This window comes from Diospyros lotus, chromosome 1, assembly GCF_014633365.1.
Source record: "Diospyros lotus cultivar Yz01 chromosome 1, ASM1463336v1, whole genome shotgun sequence".
NCBI lineage: Eukaryota > Viridiplantae > Streptophyta > Magnoliopsida > Ericales > Ebenaceae > Diospyros > Diospyros lotus.
The window spans coordinates 50,671,930-50,687,786 of NC_068338.1; the positions used below are offsets into that span (position 1 = coordinate 50,671,930).

Below are 15,857 nucleotides of genomic sequence, written 5' to 3' on the forward strand. Positions count from 1 at the left end.
GGTTGTTGTTAATGTAGTTAGATTAACGCTAGAGACAGGGAGGGGAGGGGTTTACGAGTGTTAGGAGCGAGAGAAGGATAGAGAGAGAGAGTTATGGAAAAGAAGGGAGTAAATATGGAGTGGCAAATGGAAGTGTTGAGAACATATATGGATTGATACACTTAACTTCATTACAATGGGGATTACATACATTTAAGATTGCTGTATACTTACTAATCCTTGCTGCAAAATTAATTAATAGACAATATATAGTATTGATTTTGATGATGCGGAGCCGATCACCTTCTTCTGTCTTGAACCAAGTACCTGCAAAAAGGGTGGGGACTTGCTCCCCGTGATCCCTCCGACGCTCAAGTCAGTTCATAGGGTTTTTGAGGAGTATAATAACAGTAATGAAGGATAATCAAAGAGTCCCTTAGGAGTCCGATCAGATCCCATACCTGTAGAGGTTGTCCTCTATTTATAGATGTCCGTTAGCCTTTCCCTTAGGAGATAAGATATATTTCAAAAAGAGATGTCGATCCCCTTTCCATGGGGAGAAAAGATAATCTTCCCTAATAGAGATAATTCTTGAGATATTTAAAGATATCATTGGTTGACTTAATCTTCCTCTTTATCTCTTTCCAGTTCAAAATCATAATAAGGATTATAAAGATAAGCGGAGTTCCTAAGTCTTGACACGTGGCGATCGCCCATTGGCCTTTACTAGCACACATGGCTCCAAGTTAATAGTAACCTCTAGGGGTAGCACAGTAAAATTGTCCCCCTATAAATATTCCCTCATCACTTGCCCCTCACTCCTTGAGCTGATCGAGCGAGGAGTTTGAGTAGCTGAAGGAGTAGTCATCATTGTTTTTCTGAGCCTCTGTAAAAAAATTCTGCTAAAAATTTGGGTTAGCAGTCTTGGATGTTGAATTCGCTTCTTAAGTCTCCCGATGCCTTTTCAGTCTTCCCATGCAAAGGGTGATTAGGTCGCTCGAGGTGATAGTGACGTTCGAGAATTTTCCTGTAGTAGAAAAGGGGCCAGCTCTTAAATTAGTACATATATATATTTTTATTGTTATTTTTGGCCTAGGACCGAGGCTATGCTAGTCGAGGCCGCATTCCTCATCTTCGGGGGCCGCTGGCTAAGGCTGTGGGGGCCGAGGCCGCTTGCCTTATCTTCGGGGCCGTTTGGCCGAAGCTGTGTTGTTCGAGGCTGCGTGCCTTGCCTTCGGGGCCATTGGCCGAAGCTGTGTTGGTCGAGGCCGCGTGCCTTGCCTTCGGGGCCATTGGCCGAGGCTATGGTCCCCTTTGGTCTTCGTTTGGCGGAGGTTCGTAATCTTCGAACTGGTGCCTTAATTAGTAGGGGTGGTCCCCTTTGGTCTTCATTTGACGGAGGTTCGTAGCCTCCGAACTGATGCCTTTTGGTCTTCATTTGGCGGAGGTTCGTAGCCTCCGAACTGGTGCCTTAATTAGTAGGGGTGGTCCCCTTTGGTCTTCGTTTGCACATGCTGGCTTGGATTTGTAGTTGATGACAAGATTTTAAAGAATATCCATATTTTATTTTCGCGGTTCGGCGAAATGCCTACGTCCGCAATTAGAAATAATGTTCATATTTTGTCTCCGCGGTTCGGTCTTGATGCCTACATCCGCAGTCAGAGATAATGTGTGTTTGGGGGTTCGGGGCCCTGCGAGGATCATATTTAATCCTTTCATCATGAGTGTTTGGGGGTTCGAGGCCCCCCGAGGATCATATCTGATCCTTTGTTTTTTAGTGTTCGGGGGTTCGGGGCCCCCCGAGGATCACATCTGATCCTTTGTTTTTTAGTGTTCGGGGGTTCGGGGCCCCCCGAGGATCACATCTGATCCTTTGCTTTTGAGTGTTCGGGGGTTCGAGGCCCCCCGGGGATCATATCGGATCCTTTACTCTTACGTTGTCGAGGCCTTTCGGACCTTCGGTTTTCATGCGCACATAATGGCTTGGATTATAGTTGATGACGGGATTTCAAATAATATCCTTATTTTATTTTCGCGGTTCGGTGAAATGCCTACGTCCGCAATTAAAGAATAATAATATTTTGTCTTCGCGGTTCGGCGTAACGCCTACATCCGCAATTAAAGAATAACAAATATTTTGTTTTCGCGGTTCGGCGTAACGTCTACATCCGCAATTAAAGAATAACAAATATTTTGTTTTCGCGGTTCGGCGTAATGCCTACGTCCGCAATTAAATAGAGTATTTTATTTTTGCGGTTCGGCATAACGCCTACATCCGCAGGTGTTCGAGGCAAGCCTTTTGTCTGTTAACGTTATTAATCCCGAACATTTTAACAGAATCAATTAAAATTCAAGTCATTGGAGCATATATATCAAGCAATTCAAATTAAAAGCTTTTGCCTCTACCTATATAACTAGCAATTCTCCAATAGATAGTAGTTAAAACACTAGAATGATAAAATAAGAGAAATAAGTTTTAACCAAAGCAACATTAACGGAGCTTCCGTCGCCGTCATTATCGCTGCTTGCTGCGGCCATCTCCTGGCTCATCCATGGCGGCTTCTGGGTATATACCCTTTTTCCAGAAAGCCTTCCCCTTTAATATTATAATATAACACCTATTTTCTTACTTACTCTGCTAGGCTTCTATGAGGAGCTTTTCTCCAACATATATATATATATATAACATGAATGTAAATGTGTATCATGTATGTATGTGCGTGTGATCCACAATAATGGCAGAATTACGCTTCTTTTATGTGATTGAATATATATATCCATATATATATATGAATCTTTCGGCCTTCTCTTTCAATTATTTTTACATAAAACAATAATTGAAAAATAAAAATCGTAGGAGGCACAAAAAATATTAAAAGAGAAACAAGCGTACCCATGATGCAATCAGCAAATACGTGTAATTGAGTTGAATAGATTTCCTACGGCTTGAAATTGTACTTGGAAAACAGAAGGAAAAGACGAAGGCCCCACGGTGGGCGCCAATTGATGATGCGGAGCCGATCACCTTCTTCTGTCTTGAACCAAGTACCTGCAAAAAGGGTGGGGACTTGCTCCCCGTGATCCCTCCGACGCTCAAGTCAGTTCATAGGGTTTTTGAGGAGTATAATAACAGTAATGAAGGATAATCAAAGAGTCCCTTAGGAGTCCGATCAGATCCCATACCTGTAGAGGTTGTCCTCTATTTATAGATGTCCGTTAGCCTTTCCCTTAGGAGATAAGATATATTTCAAAAGAAGAGGTGTCGATCCCCTTTCCATGGGGAGAAAAGATAATCTTCCCTAATAGAGATAATTCTTGAGATATTTAAAGATATCATTGGTTGACTTAATCTTCCTCTTTATCTCTTTCCAGTTCAAAATCATAATAAGGATTATAAAGATAAGCGGAGTTCCTAAGTCTTGACACGTGGCGATCGCCCATTGGCCTTTACTAGCACACATGGCTCCAAGTTAATAGTAACCTCTAGGGGTAGCACAGTAAAATTGTCCCCCTATAAATATTCCCTCATCAGATTTTGTGCTTCCATTCCAAGTTTTGCACCTTCTTACTTAAGACATGTAAAAATACTCACAAACGTTCCTATTTATTACACACATATCCCACACCCCCACACTCAAAGAGTCACTGTCAGTCACAGCCAACACAATACATCCATCCATCCATCCCTGAAACTGAAACCGCAAAATATTCTCAAATCCATCGTCCATGGATGGCCTCCTAATGGTTGGAAGCAAACTGATTCACCAAAGCCAGAGCATTGCTGGTGACCTGCGCAACGTCGTTCACCCTCGCTCTAACGGAGGCCTTTATTCTCTGGTTCATCGCCCGGCCGGCGAACCCGTCTAGGCACGTGTTCTCGTCGGTCAGCGCCGCGCTCACCCACGTCTGCACGTTGCTCACGTGCCACAGGAACTCCTTCCCCTTCCCCTTCCCCATCGCCTTTATCTCCCTCATCGATTTCCCGATCCGGTCGACGCTGTCTCCGATCTCGTCCAAGCAGTCCTCGATCGCCTCGTTCTCTCTAGGTTTCAGCCCCTTTAATTTCTTCATTTTCGTCACGAATGCTCGCATCGCCTCCGCCCGCGCCAGGCTCACCGCCAGGGCCGTCTCGCAGAGCTGCTTAGGGTTTTGCTGGATCGTGGCGGCGTAACCGGAGAGGGACTCGACACAGACCGAGGGAAACTCCGTGGCCTTGCACGACGCCCGGATGTAGCTCGTCGAGACCTCCGCCGCTCCGGCGCCGTATAGGACAGAGAGGACCAGTGGGAGGAACCAGAGGTGGGCCTTTGCCATTTGTTTGGAGAGGCTGAGGAGGGTTGAATTGAAGAAAGTTGAGTGTGTGAATGAAGAGAGAGTAAGAGTTGTTGCAATTTATAGACGCCTTGGAAGGCTGGCTTGTCGTGGTAGAGCAGCGCCGCAACTCTCGTTTTCTCTTCGGGGGCCCATGCGGTTTGGCAAATGGGAAAATGTCGAGCGAGAAGATGCACCAATCAAGCAATGAATTTAGGGTTTCTTTCGGAAGAAAATCGGACGCATTAGATAAATAAATGAGAAATCTTTGACGTTTGGGGAAACGATGCCCATGCTGCCGACAAGAGTCGCTGCTGTGCACGCGGCCGACGTCGGATTGTCCGTACGATTGATCGATACTCTTTACGCTTCAACACATTTATCCTATCTTATAATTATATTATCAATCCCATAATATATTATCAATTCTAGGTCTCTTTTGCTACCACTTCTTTAAACTTGAGCTCCTCCTAGTGCCTTTCAACTGTTCCCTTTTGTTCCAAGTCATCTTTGGAGTGTTTTCACTTCATCTTTTCTTTAGTTATCAACTAACTTTACCTGTATATGGCCACGGGAAAAACAAAGGAAGAAACACTGGCTTTGAAGCGTAGATAGTGTCGGGAATCATTCAGTGTGTGCTTATCCCATCCTATCTTTTATGGGTCCTTGTCCTAGTGGCTAGTGGACAGGCTAGATATTTGCCACTTGGGTTATTAATATGCCTGTGCAGTGGACCCACACTGCTCTGGCCATATACTTCACTTGCATCGTGTATACATCCATACAGCTCTTGTAAAGTTGTCCAACGGGTGTGGTACCATTGGTTCTTTAAGTAATAAATTATATTTAAAGATATAAGTTCGAGTTATGATAATCGCAGTATATGAGAATTTTATTCTCTTGTAGAGTGATTTCTTATAGACATCATGTATTATGTCTCTTACCTAATATGTTATTGTGTATCGTAATTAATTTCTCTCACGTACATAAAACAATAATATGTGAGAGTCTCTAAAAAAAATTTTACCTTCTCACCAAAACACTCGTAAAGTTGCATCATTTGCCAAATCCAAATGATCTCTAGTCACTCAGTGTTAACCATAATAAAGTTGTTTATTTTTCAGTTGTGATGTGAGGAATCATTATGGCACTTCCAGGAGGTTCTTCAAGCCTAATGGGGCATCGATAATTTAGGTTTTGTTTAGAGCTCCTATATACAGACTTTTATGTATCTTTAGTTTTAAACATTTTGATTTGCAGGCCTCTGGCCTCTGTGATTCTATTCTCACCTGACTTTTCTGAGTATGTCCAGCAATATTTTGTATAATTTTTTATCTATACATATTTATTTTTATAAAAAAAAATGTTTATTTTTATGGGTTTACATTATTTGATTTTGTGTCGATCCCTACAATTACTAAGCAAAAGCTTTTATCCAATTAAAGAAGCTTTTTGTTTTCGTCTTGATTCCGGTCACTCAAATCAATGGGGCGATTGTGTGTTGAGTTCACACTACAAATTTTGGTTTCCCATTGTGTGATTTTGTATTGGGTCCCAAAGTTTTTACCTAACTTGTCCTGTGACAGAGTCAAAATATAAGCCAATAAGGCCATAAAAATATGAAAAAATGGGTAGAAAAGATGACCAAAAGATTAAATAAGTAGAAACCCAACTCCACTAAATATTTTCCTTTGTTTAGGGGCATGGGTCACCATTCCATTAATTAGGCAGCTTTGTGTCAATCAGCCCACTAGCCCACAATATAAAATGCAATATAATTGAGGTTGTGGGCTCGCCACCAAGCACCAATCTATACGTTTCCTTTTAGCTAGGGAAAAATAAGCCAACTTGGGTTTGTACAACTTTGGGACCCATATGGCCCCTTCGCCATGTGGCCTCATCAACGTATATTTTAAATTATTCAAGTACAAATAAATTATTATGGGTAATTTTACTCTCTGTCTTAAGAACACAAAATAAATAAATAAATAAACCAATTATTAAAGGTAATATAATCAATGAAGTTAAACTTATTGAATTATGAATAATTACTTTATATTACTTATAAATTAAATTAAAAAACAGTATCAAATTAGAAAGAATGCTGCATACAACAGAATTTAAACTTAGAATTTAAGGATTTCAAAATCTCTATCTTAATTTTGAGCATCAAAACATAATAAGTAATGCTATTTATCTATAGCATTACTCAAAACATAATATTACTTATTCTCATGAACATGAATTTAAGGGTCACTTATAGAAATTAAAATTTATTTTTAAATTAAAAATAAAATATATATTATCTAAAAACAAAACAAAATGTGTTAGGCTTCTACTAGGATTAAGTTAATAAGAATGTTCTGGAAAGTCGGCGTCCCATAATCTTTTGCAAATTTTTCAACAAATGACAATAATGGAAGGAGATTATTCATTAATTAATGGGGTGGTACTGTGGTAGTTGAGATCTTGCATTGCATGGCACGTGGCAGTTGGCAGCTAAGGTTGTTCTATTTAATTCATTCGGCCCTCTTTAATTTAATTAGCCGTCAATTCGGACCTTTTCCAACCATCTTATATTGGTGGGGTTGGCAAATTTAATGAAGAAGCCCAATTTGAAATTTGGAAGCCCACTGTTGTTGAATTTTATATAAATTTAAGTATTTGTAAGGATAGTATATTGAAAAATAAGTGGCGTAACGGTGACTCACACACACTAACTAAATTAACAATATAAACAAACCAGACTAGTTCAAACTAACGAATCGGTTTGATCTAATATATGGTGATAATATTTGCATATTTAAAAGTGCTATGACTAACAAATAATGGAATTATTTTTCTTTTTCTATTGATAAGAATTATTAATGATTGTTTTTAAATATGTACCAACAAAATATATTAAGAATATGTACTAGTCTAATCACACATTAATAAGTATATAGAAATCTTTGTGAACTCATCCAAAGAAATTCAACTCTAATATAAAAGAGACAATTATAACTTCTTAATCACTAGTCTTAACCCTTAAAAGAAAATAATGAATGCTTTGACATGGAGCACAAAACCTTGGAAAAGCAAACCAGTCTACGAGTCCAACCCTCTTTCCACCATCATCATCCTCACTCTCTCCACGTCCTCCAACCTTCCTGCGCAGGCATAGACCTTCATCAGAAGCTTAAAATTATGCTCATTGTCCGGCTCCAACTCAAACAGTCTTTGGGCAGCCACCTCCCCAACATCCACATTGCCGTGAAGGCAGCAAGCATACAGCAATGCTCCCCAAACTGTTGGACCACCCTCAAATTCCATCTTCTTCTCCACAATTTCATAAGCCTCACTGATTAACCCAGCTCTTCCATAAAGATTCACCATGCAAGCGTAGTGCTCCATGATCGGACTAATTCCATATCTCTCTCTCATAAGAGAAAACAGCCTCTCTCCTTCCTTCAACAAACCCGATTGGGCACAAGCCGAAAGCAGACACACGAATGTGATGCTGTCTGGCAAAGCTCCAACACTTTCCATCCGGCTGAAGTAATTTAGGGCTTCTGGGTCTTTGCAATGGGCTGAAATTATCGAATTCCAAGATACAACATCCCTTTCAGGCATTTCGTCGAACAACCAACGTGCGTGATCCAACTTGTCGTGATTAGAGTACAAAACGATCAAAGAATTGGCAACTGACAGATTCCATTCAAGTCCTCGCCGAAGCATCCAACCATGAACTTGGGTTCCGAGTAGCAAAGACGATGATACGCAAGTAAGAACAGTGGATATGCTAATTGTGTCTGGTTCGCATCCATTTTGTATCATCTGGCGAAAGATATCCATCGCTTCCGCCGAAAGCCCATGGCAACTGTAACCAGTAAGCATCGAATTCCACGAAACCACGTCCCGAGAAGCTATTTTGTCGAACACCCTGCGGGCCTTCACAATGTCGCCACATTTGGCGTACATGTCAACAAGAGCATTGAGCACGAAGCCATCGCCCCAAAAGCCACAGCGAACGACTTGCCGATGAACTTCCTCACCGACCCGAATCGACCCAATTCCACTGCAAGCTTTCAGCACGCGGGGGAAGGTGAAACCGTCCGGTTCAACCCCTTCTTCCACCATTTGGAAGTAAAGCGCCATGGCATCCTCGTATAAACCCAGTTCAGCATACCCCGATATAAGTGAGTTCCAAGGAAAAGCAGATGCATTTCTCTTAGGCATTCGATCGAACAACTGGTGGGCTTCCTCCATGTGTCCGCCGGACGCATACAGTCTCAGCAGTTTGGAGGAAAGGCCGGCGTTCTTGCGCAGAAGCTTCTCCGGTAAAAGGCGGTGAACCCGGAAACCGTGGTCGGCGGCCTGTAGCCTGAAGCATGTCTCTAGGAGTGAAGAGAAGGTTTGGGCGTCGAGCTTTATTCCGTTCTCTACTGCTGCTTCTAGTTCGTCGACCAAGGTGTTGAGCGCTTGGAGTTTCGTCCGGGGTTGAGGCTTCTGGTTGATTAGGAGTGGAGTTGGAGATGATTTTGGGAACGAGAGTTTCCTTTTCCTGCTCTGGCCATTGCGATTGTGTTTGTGTTTCTGGTTCTGGTTCTGTTGTTTCTGGCTCTTTGTTTTGCCATTGCTCTGTATGGAAGAAAAGAGAACGCAGGATGAGACGGCGCCGAAGTTCGTAGATTTCATGTCCATTAATGTCGAAGAAACGAGGAACGCATTTCACCACATTACGTTCTGGACAGTCCGAATGAGATTTTCAACGCCAATAGAAGTCGAGTACAATTTCCAGGCGCTAGGGAACGAGGGGGAGATTAGAAAAACCAAATTCCTCTCAGCATGCTGCATGGAATTTGAGTGACTTGAGGCAGGTGTTCCAAATACTAGTTGCGTAACCGTTCAGAAGAAACTTACCCACAATGGTTATAAGAAATGTCATATGAATATTAATGATAATACGGGGACCGTTCTTCCTGGTCAGCCGAAGTAGATGGGCTGTAGGTAAAATTCTTATCAGAATTGGCTATAAATGTGCACCATGGAACCTTTGTTGTTAGAGAACTAGATTACACGTGTACACTATTAACTGCTTCGCTTCTGAGCTTGCATATGGCCTTCCGTGAGTGGAAAGGGAGAAAGCCCAAAAGAAAGAGGAAAAAAGAACAGTAGTATTCATTGCAGAGAGGGTAAACGGGGTTAGCCAGCCAAACGCTCAGATCTCTGAATGTGTGTACTGTTCTTGAGTTCATTCAGCTTACTTACGTTTCATCACCTGCAGTTTACCAAACTAGGAGTAAATTAACACGTCGTATGAAGAAGGACGAAAGCAAGAATTGTTGGGTCAATCAGAGAGACAAATATATCCAATAGAATCAGAAGCATAAAATGAAAACTGCACTATATCCCACTTGTTCATTGGTATTGTTGATGAAAGTATTGATGGAAGAAATTTGTGAATGAGAAGATAATAATGGTTGCTGAGAGCATTAAGAAAATAGATGCAGCACCATAAATATTAACATACCTCCATCCGGGTAAAAATTGGGTGGACTCGTTCAAATATCTCATCTTCTGTTCCTACAGCGCGGATCTGCAGTTATTGGTTTCCATTACTATAATAAATTTCTAATATTCTTATAAGGTTTAGATAACTGAATAAGTAAGCCTCCACCAAATCTGACATATGGAGCAATTCACTACAACTCATAGAACTCGCCAAATAAATAATATATTAGAAAAGGAAACCCGAGCATCCCCAATACACGAAACTCCTCAGTTTGTGGAAATCAACAAAAGGTTGTATTTGTATACAGCCTTCCCCTTACTTTTTTGTAAAGAGGTTGAGTTTCCACAAATCGAACCCATGACATTACAGTCACAAAAAATCAACTTAGTGTTGCTATCAAAGCCCACTCTCAGAAGACAAAAACGGATAAGTAACCAAATAATATTCATTTCAAGATCACAGTAAATTTTCGAACCACAGGTTAAACAGTTTGAAAACAACAGGATAATCCTCCATATCATCAATACCCACTTGAATAAATACCTTGTGAAGTTTTCCTTTCTTTGAATAGTAGTTGATAACAGGAAGGCTTAAAGCATTAAACACTTCAAGCCGTTTCTTGATTGTATCAATATTATCATCAACTCTGCCCTGAATTAATAAAGAAATCATACTTAAGGAAGAACAGGAAAACATCAAAAAGTTTCTACACAATTTAAATACAATATTATACAATAGAAAACCTGATTACGGTTCAGTACTCTTTTCACCATCTCTTCTTCAGGGCAATCAAAGAAAAGCACAATGTTTGGTTCTGCTCCAACCTGCATTCAGCATAAAGCTATTGGTTGCAGCTTTTTGTGCTGGAGTTATTGTAGCCATTTTTTGTAACAGTGTCGTGCATGAGTGATTTACTTCCAGTTTTTCACTTATCCACTGGGAGGGTGTATATATGATTGATTCTGTATATATGAGTGATTTCTCGAAGACAATAATTGTGTCAAAGGCAATATCATGAGAGATTGAGAGACAGGGTTTCTGTAAAGCAATATCATGAGAGACAGACACTCACAATGCGCTCATACGCCCTACGGTTCTCTTCACTTCTTGGGAACCCATCAATGAGAAACCTATCGTTGTTATTTGATTCAATTGCCCTCTGGATCAATTTGACAGTCACTTCTGAAGGAACAATTTTTCCTTCCTTGATTGTCTCAAGAATCTTGGCACTGCAGTTTGAATTCAATGATGGATAGAGGGCATTAGTCTGATGGCACCATGAATAAAAGATCCTTGACATAGAATTTAGCACTCTTACCCATTCTCACTATTGGATGATATTTCCTTCCGTAACAAATCTCCCGCACTCAAGTGACTGAATCCAAAGGTCTCAACTATCTTTAAACACTGTGTACCTTTTCCACTACCAGGGCCTCCTGAAACCACAAGGCATCACGGATGTGCATCATATTCATACTCACTATTTTAGATGTGTTTTAAGGGTAAATATCCCACCAGAAGCATCCACGTGGATCATTAAAGGAGATCTTTCAGCATTATTGATGAAAAAGGAAAGAGGCAATAGAAAGATAAAGAATTTACTCAAGGAAATAGGTCAATGTGTCCCTGATTGGAAGTTTCTATCACCTTCACATGACTGACTACAATGGCCATTTATTATCCATGACTCATTTTTTCTGGGCTTCAAATCAATTGCCTGAACGATGGAACACTAGTCACATACTAAGAAAGTGTCAAGACTTTAAGATCCATGAGTCACAATATTGGAAAAGAATTGAAAGAGAACAAAGGCATGATTCATGTTCCCACACCATTTGATGAGGATCATTGAGGGGAAATGAAATCATTGACCCTTTTGTGTCTGCAAGGAACCATTTTAGATTTGAAAGTACATTCTTCTCCTTTTTATAGATAGTAAAGAACCATCTTTGGATTGATTTTTGGGTTTTTGTAGCTGATTGAGTAGATGTTATGCTGAGGCCCATATAGGCTTCAATTTCATTCCCGTGTTCTCCATGGGCCCTACCCCTTGGTATTTATGCAATGGGATGATGTTCTTATTTGTCAACAAGTAAAAAAGAACAAAGAATATACAAACATATGCCAACCTAAAGTTTAACCTTGCACCTTTCCCCTTCAAAGTGGCCACAAGTATTACTCAAATGTTAACAAGAAATTGTTTAGCTGACCACAGGTTTGGCATAGAGATTTGTTGAGATGAATCAAGCTATAAATGAATTGAATAATAGGCTACAAAGAAACCATTGAGGCCTAGAGTTCATGTAGCCGACACCTTCTAGTAGAATTAAGGCTTGTAATTGTTGTTGTTGTCATAATAGTGAAGACTAACTTGCAATCCTCAAGTACGTTACCTATGGTTAGAAAATATTTGCATATGCAGCATAAAGAACAAGGATGAGTTAACTAGTGTGAGAAACAAGCTGGAAAGAAGTGTTCATGGCACACAAACCAAAAGAGCCAGTAGTCAAAATCTGCCAGTAGCCATCATCTACATACAATTAATTACATCGTTATACTTGAGAAGTGGAGACACCATTATTAGTTCAATAGTGGACTTCTTACATTTTGAGATTTCTTTGCATTCTTTATTTCTTGATACAGATGTTGATGGATTTCCTTTGGTAAGATTTATGTTCAATGAGTATTCTTGAGTTTGAAATTGTGGTTTGTTGCTTAGTATAAATGTTGGGAAATGAAGTACTTTGTATTTGATGTTGAGTAATATTTGAATGGAATTAGGCCACAATATTTAAGATTTATTAACTGGAAATGTATTTAAGTCTGAACGCCAGATAAATAAATGCCAATAGACATTAGGTCAATCCTGGATGATTTAAATGAATTAATTCTAAGAAAATTCTTGCTGGGTTTGAGTTAAATGAATGAACATTAAAAGGGTGGCTTAAGTGTAAGAGCAACTCACTTGGTAATAACCCTAAGTTGGCGTGCCTGAAGGGGTTGGGCGCCAACAACTGTAGCTCAAGCACCAACCTGTACGTACACGTGGCTTGGGCTCAAAGCCCAGCCTTACTCAACAAGCACCTTTATTATGTTGGGTGCTTGTTTCCACTCATTGAAGATTCTATCTACAAAAGCTCAATGGAGGATACTCAAATTGCTCTCACTGACACTGTCTATGAGAAGGTGAGGTTGCCTTTCTTTCCAGCCGCCATGCCATATGGTTTGCCTTATACCCATGATTAAGCCCTGAGATCTCACATGGGTATGATTACTTTGCGAGAAGGAATACTGTCAGAAAGTGGGATAACTTACGCCTTGAATCTCTTTGAGCAAGTAAATTAAGCAGGGCAAAACAGTAGTGCAAATGTTTTCTGTATCAACAGGATGTTATAAAACTTCTCTAGCCTTAAATAATGCATGGAGAAAACACAACAAATCAAATCCTACTCAAGTTAAACCGACCTGTTAATGCCGATGCTAGTTTGAGTAATTGCAAATGGTGGTGCAAAAAATGAAATGCATTGACATATGAGATACTACTTGTTCTGCAATAATAAAGAAAACATCAACATACACGTACTAGTGATCAGATCTTAGAATATCAAGCAACAGAGAGATTTGAAACCTTCACATAACCACTGAAATTAAATTGAACTTTCACCCATGTATTTAAACAGATTTGTGTCTTTAACCTGCTTTTATACAAGTAGAAGAAAAAACCTAGCATACCATAACTTAAGTTGATCATCTAGGCAGTATAAAAACAACAAGAATATACAAGAATGCATTGTTGATTACCTAAGACAAAAGTTATGAATGGGAGTTTCTCTCTGGTAGTGGTAGGAACTCCATCTTTTGCCTACATCCAAGTAAGGTAACAACATTATATAAATAACCCCTGTGACATAATAATTGGAAATGGATCAATAGAAACTCCTCATACTAGCCTTCACATGAGATATTAGTATAGACCACTAGGGATAGCAACGCTGAGTAAAACTCTAGGTACAGGTCTACAGATAAAAAAAATCACATATTACAAAGTAACACATCTATAATGAGACTAATGATTGTTAATGTTTTATCCAGGCCAACAGACGTATGAGAAAAGGTTATCAGGACATGACAGTTGGAGAAAAAGTAAGGATGTTCACAGAGTTAACATGAAAGACAATGAAGAAAGCAATTCTGTGCGAATGAAATGAACATGAACAAACGATAATGACAAGTAACAGGATTCTAATGGGAAGAAGTTGGTCAGACTACAAAGTAATCTGAAATTAAGCAAAACAATAACTTTTTGTTGCCAACCTCAATTGTTGAGTAAGGATGTTTTGGCTTATGGACACAAAGACATACTAGTGCAGGCATTATTGCAGAAACAAATACATTCACCACAGAGAATGCATTAGTTCTAATGTAATTTTAATTGAAGCACCAAACGGTGTCGAGTGGTCTAGCGGATAGGACGGCCACATGCGGCAACCGCAGGCTGCCATGTGGCACCTGCAAGATGGTCACACGCGGCAACCATCCGCTCTGTCCATGAGGCACCCGATTACCTTTCTATTGGAATAAGCGATTGTGTTGCACGATCTGATCTCAACCACTCATCCAAGTTTTATGAGACTCCATCCCAGCCATCAAGAATTGCTATTTAGCTCTCTCCTCGGGATATGGAGTGTCAAACGAGTGAAGAAGAAGCAAGAAGGAGAAAGGGAGAGGTTGTCGTCTTCGGGCTAGGGTTTTGGGGTTCCTTCATATGTTCTGTAAATGCTCTGTATAGTTTTCCTTCTTGTTCTCTGGTTCTATAGGATTAGCCTCTAATCTGTATTTGTGATAATTGGGGCATTTTGGTAGAGAACCATTGATGTACAGAGAGTGTTTGTGAGTGTTTGAGGGTGTAATCTCCGTTCTTCATAAATAGTGTAGTGAGCTCTTCTCACCGGAGGTCAACGTGGACATAACCCTATTTTGGGGTGAACCACGGTAAAACCTTGGCCTCTCCTTTTATTCTTTTCTTCTGTTTGCGATTTATAATTTCTGTGTGTATGTTTGTGTAAGCTTTCGGCCATGAAGGTATGTTCTCAGTGATTGAATCAGTTCTGTTTTCCCTACAGTCTTTACTTGTCTGTTCATAACAAGTTCTTCAATAATATTAGATTCAGAGGTTCTTGGAAATAGATTTTATTACTAGGGAAAGTAAATACCTATGAATTGATTATGATAATTTCAACCATAAATACACTTATAGAATGAAGTTATATACCGGCTTAAGTATTTCAGTGCTGAATGCTCCGCATGTCTGCAATCCATAGGGTGGCTGTGGCTTATAACAAAATCAATCACACAAGAGGCGTGTTAGGGAGTTTCAACACAAATTTGGATGTAAAGCAGTTAAATAATAATCAAAGTAACAAAATAGAACAGACTGAATTACCAAGGCCTGTAGCAAACCACTCATACATGTCAGGGTAGATACATCATGTTTAAATGGATCACTTTCTTTTTTTCATTTTTTTGCTGCAATTTTTTCTCATACTGTAATCAAAAGCCTACTGTAGCGGATCAGCAACGGCCATATGCAATTAAGTATCCAAGGCGTGATGTAACATTTCCCTATCCTAGAGCAACTAGCATATCGAATTTAACACTAGGCTCCGCCGAGAAAACCTCGGGCAGCCAGAAATGAACAGTTTACACATCAAATCTCAGTTTTCGTTCTTTTCCTAGCTACATACTCAGCAAACCACCGGACATTAGTCGTTTAAACGAACAACGATCGGTTTATGAAATCGTATGAAAAAGAATTATCTGGATCGCATGCTCAGTTTAAGCGAACATCGGATCTGTACCTGGTTACGAAGAAATGCTTTGGACGACGGTACCAGTGACGACAACTGAGCCACGCGCCTCCACATTTCTCTGCCTCTCGCTTGTTTGCTGAATAATTCGTTTCACCTGGACTTACCGTCGACGCCTTCGGTGCCATGTGGAATATATGAACAGTCTGTCCACTGTCCGCATCGGGAAAAGCCGAAACAGGGTCCGTGCCCGTGGGCCACGGCCC

General features: G+C 40.2%; 3 protein-coding genes across 4 annotated transcripts; all 3 read right to left on the reverse strand.

Annotated features, from left to right (window-relative positions):
- Nucleotides 1-3,482: 3,482 nt before the first annotated feature.
- On the reverse strand, nt 3,483-4,360 carry LOC127791145 (21 kDa protein-like). The gene has a single exon (XM_052320954.1). The coding sequence runs from the start codon at nt 4,291-4,293 to the stop codon at nt 3,718-3,720; it is 576 nt and encodes a 191-aa protein (XP_052176914.1). The 5' UTR covers nt 4,294-4,360; the 3' UTR covers nt 3,483-3,717.
- Nucleotides 4,361-7,230: 2,870 nt separating this feature from the next.
- On the reverse strand, nt 7,231-9,340 carry LOC127791106 (pentatricopeptide repeat-containing protein At4g25270, chloroplastic). The gene is made up of 2 exons (XM_052320885.1): nt 9,193-9,340; nt 7,231-9,120 (listed from the first exon to the last, which is right to left on the reverse strand). Exon 2 carries the CDS (start codon nt 8,971-8,973, stop codon nt 7,378-7,380), a length of 1,596 nt encoding a protein of 531 aa, XP_052176845.1. The 5' UTR covers nt 8,974-9,120; nt 9,193-9,340; the 3' UTR covers nt 7,231-7,377.
- LOC127791122 (UMP-CMP kinase) lies at nt 9,202-15,776 on the reverse strand. 2 transcript variants are annotated; one of them, XM_052320915.1, is made up of 9 exons: nt 15,643-15,776; nt 15,057-15,110; nt 13,586-13,646; nt 11,103-11,220; nt 10,857-11,013; nt 10,528-10,608; nt 10,328-10,435; nt 9,803-9,868; nt 9,202-9,550 (listed from the first exon to the last, which is right to left on the reverse strand). In XM_052320915.1, exons 1-9 carry the CDS (start codon nt 15,706-15,708, stop codon nt 9,533-9,535), a joined length of 729 nt encoding a protein of 242 aa, XP_052176875.1. In that variant the 5' UTR covers nt 15,709-15,776; the 3' UTR covers nt 9,202-9,532. The 2 variants fall into 2 exon arrangements, with proteins under 2 accessions (XP_052176875.1, XP_052176869.1); XM_052320909.1 differs by having other exon boundaries at nt 15,057-15,116; nt 15,643-15,773.
- Nucleotides 15,777-15,857: the final 81 nt, after the last annotated feature.

What these genes read in the sequence shown, in the direction of transcription:
- LOC127791145 (XM_052320954.1), bottom strand. Translation starts at nt 4,293, where the DNA reads ATGGCAAAGGCCCACCTCTGGTTCCTCCCACTGGTCCTCTCTGTCCTA.
- LOC127791122 (XM_052320909.1), bottom strand. Translation starts at nt 15,708, where the DNA reads ATGTGGAGGCGCGTGGCTCAGTTGTCGTCACTGGTACCGTCGTCCAAA. An exon ending in AAGCATTTCTTCGTAACCAG is followed by an intron (nt 15,117 to 15,642) that starts GTACAGATCCGA and finishes TTTTGTTATAAG; the next exon opens with CCACAGCCACCCTATGGATT. An exon ending in TCATCCAATAGTGAGAATGG is followed by an intron (nt 11,014 to 11,102) that starts GTAAGAGTGCTA and finishes TTCAAACTGCAG; the next exon opens with TGCCAAGATTCTTGAGACAA.
- LOC127791106 (XM_052320885.1), bottom strand. Translation starts at nt 8,973, where the DNA reads ATGGACATGAAATCTACGAACTTCGGCGCCGTCTCATCCTGCGTTCTC.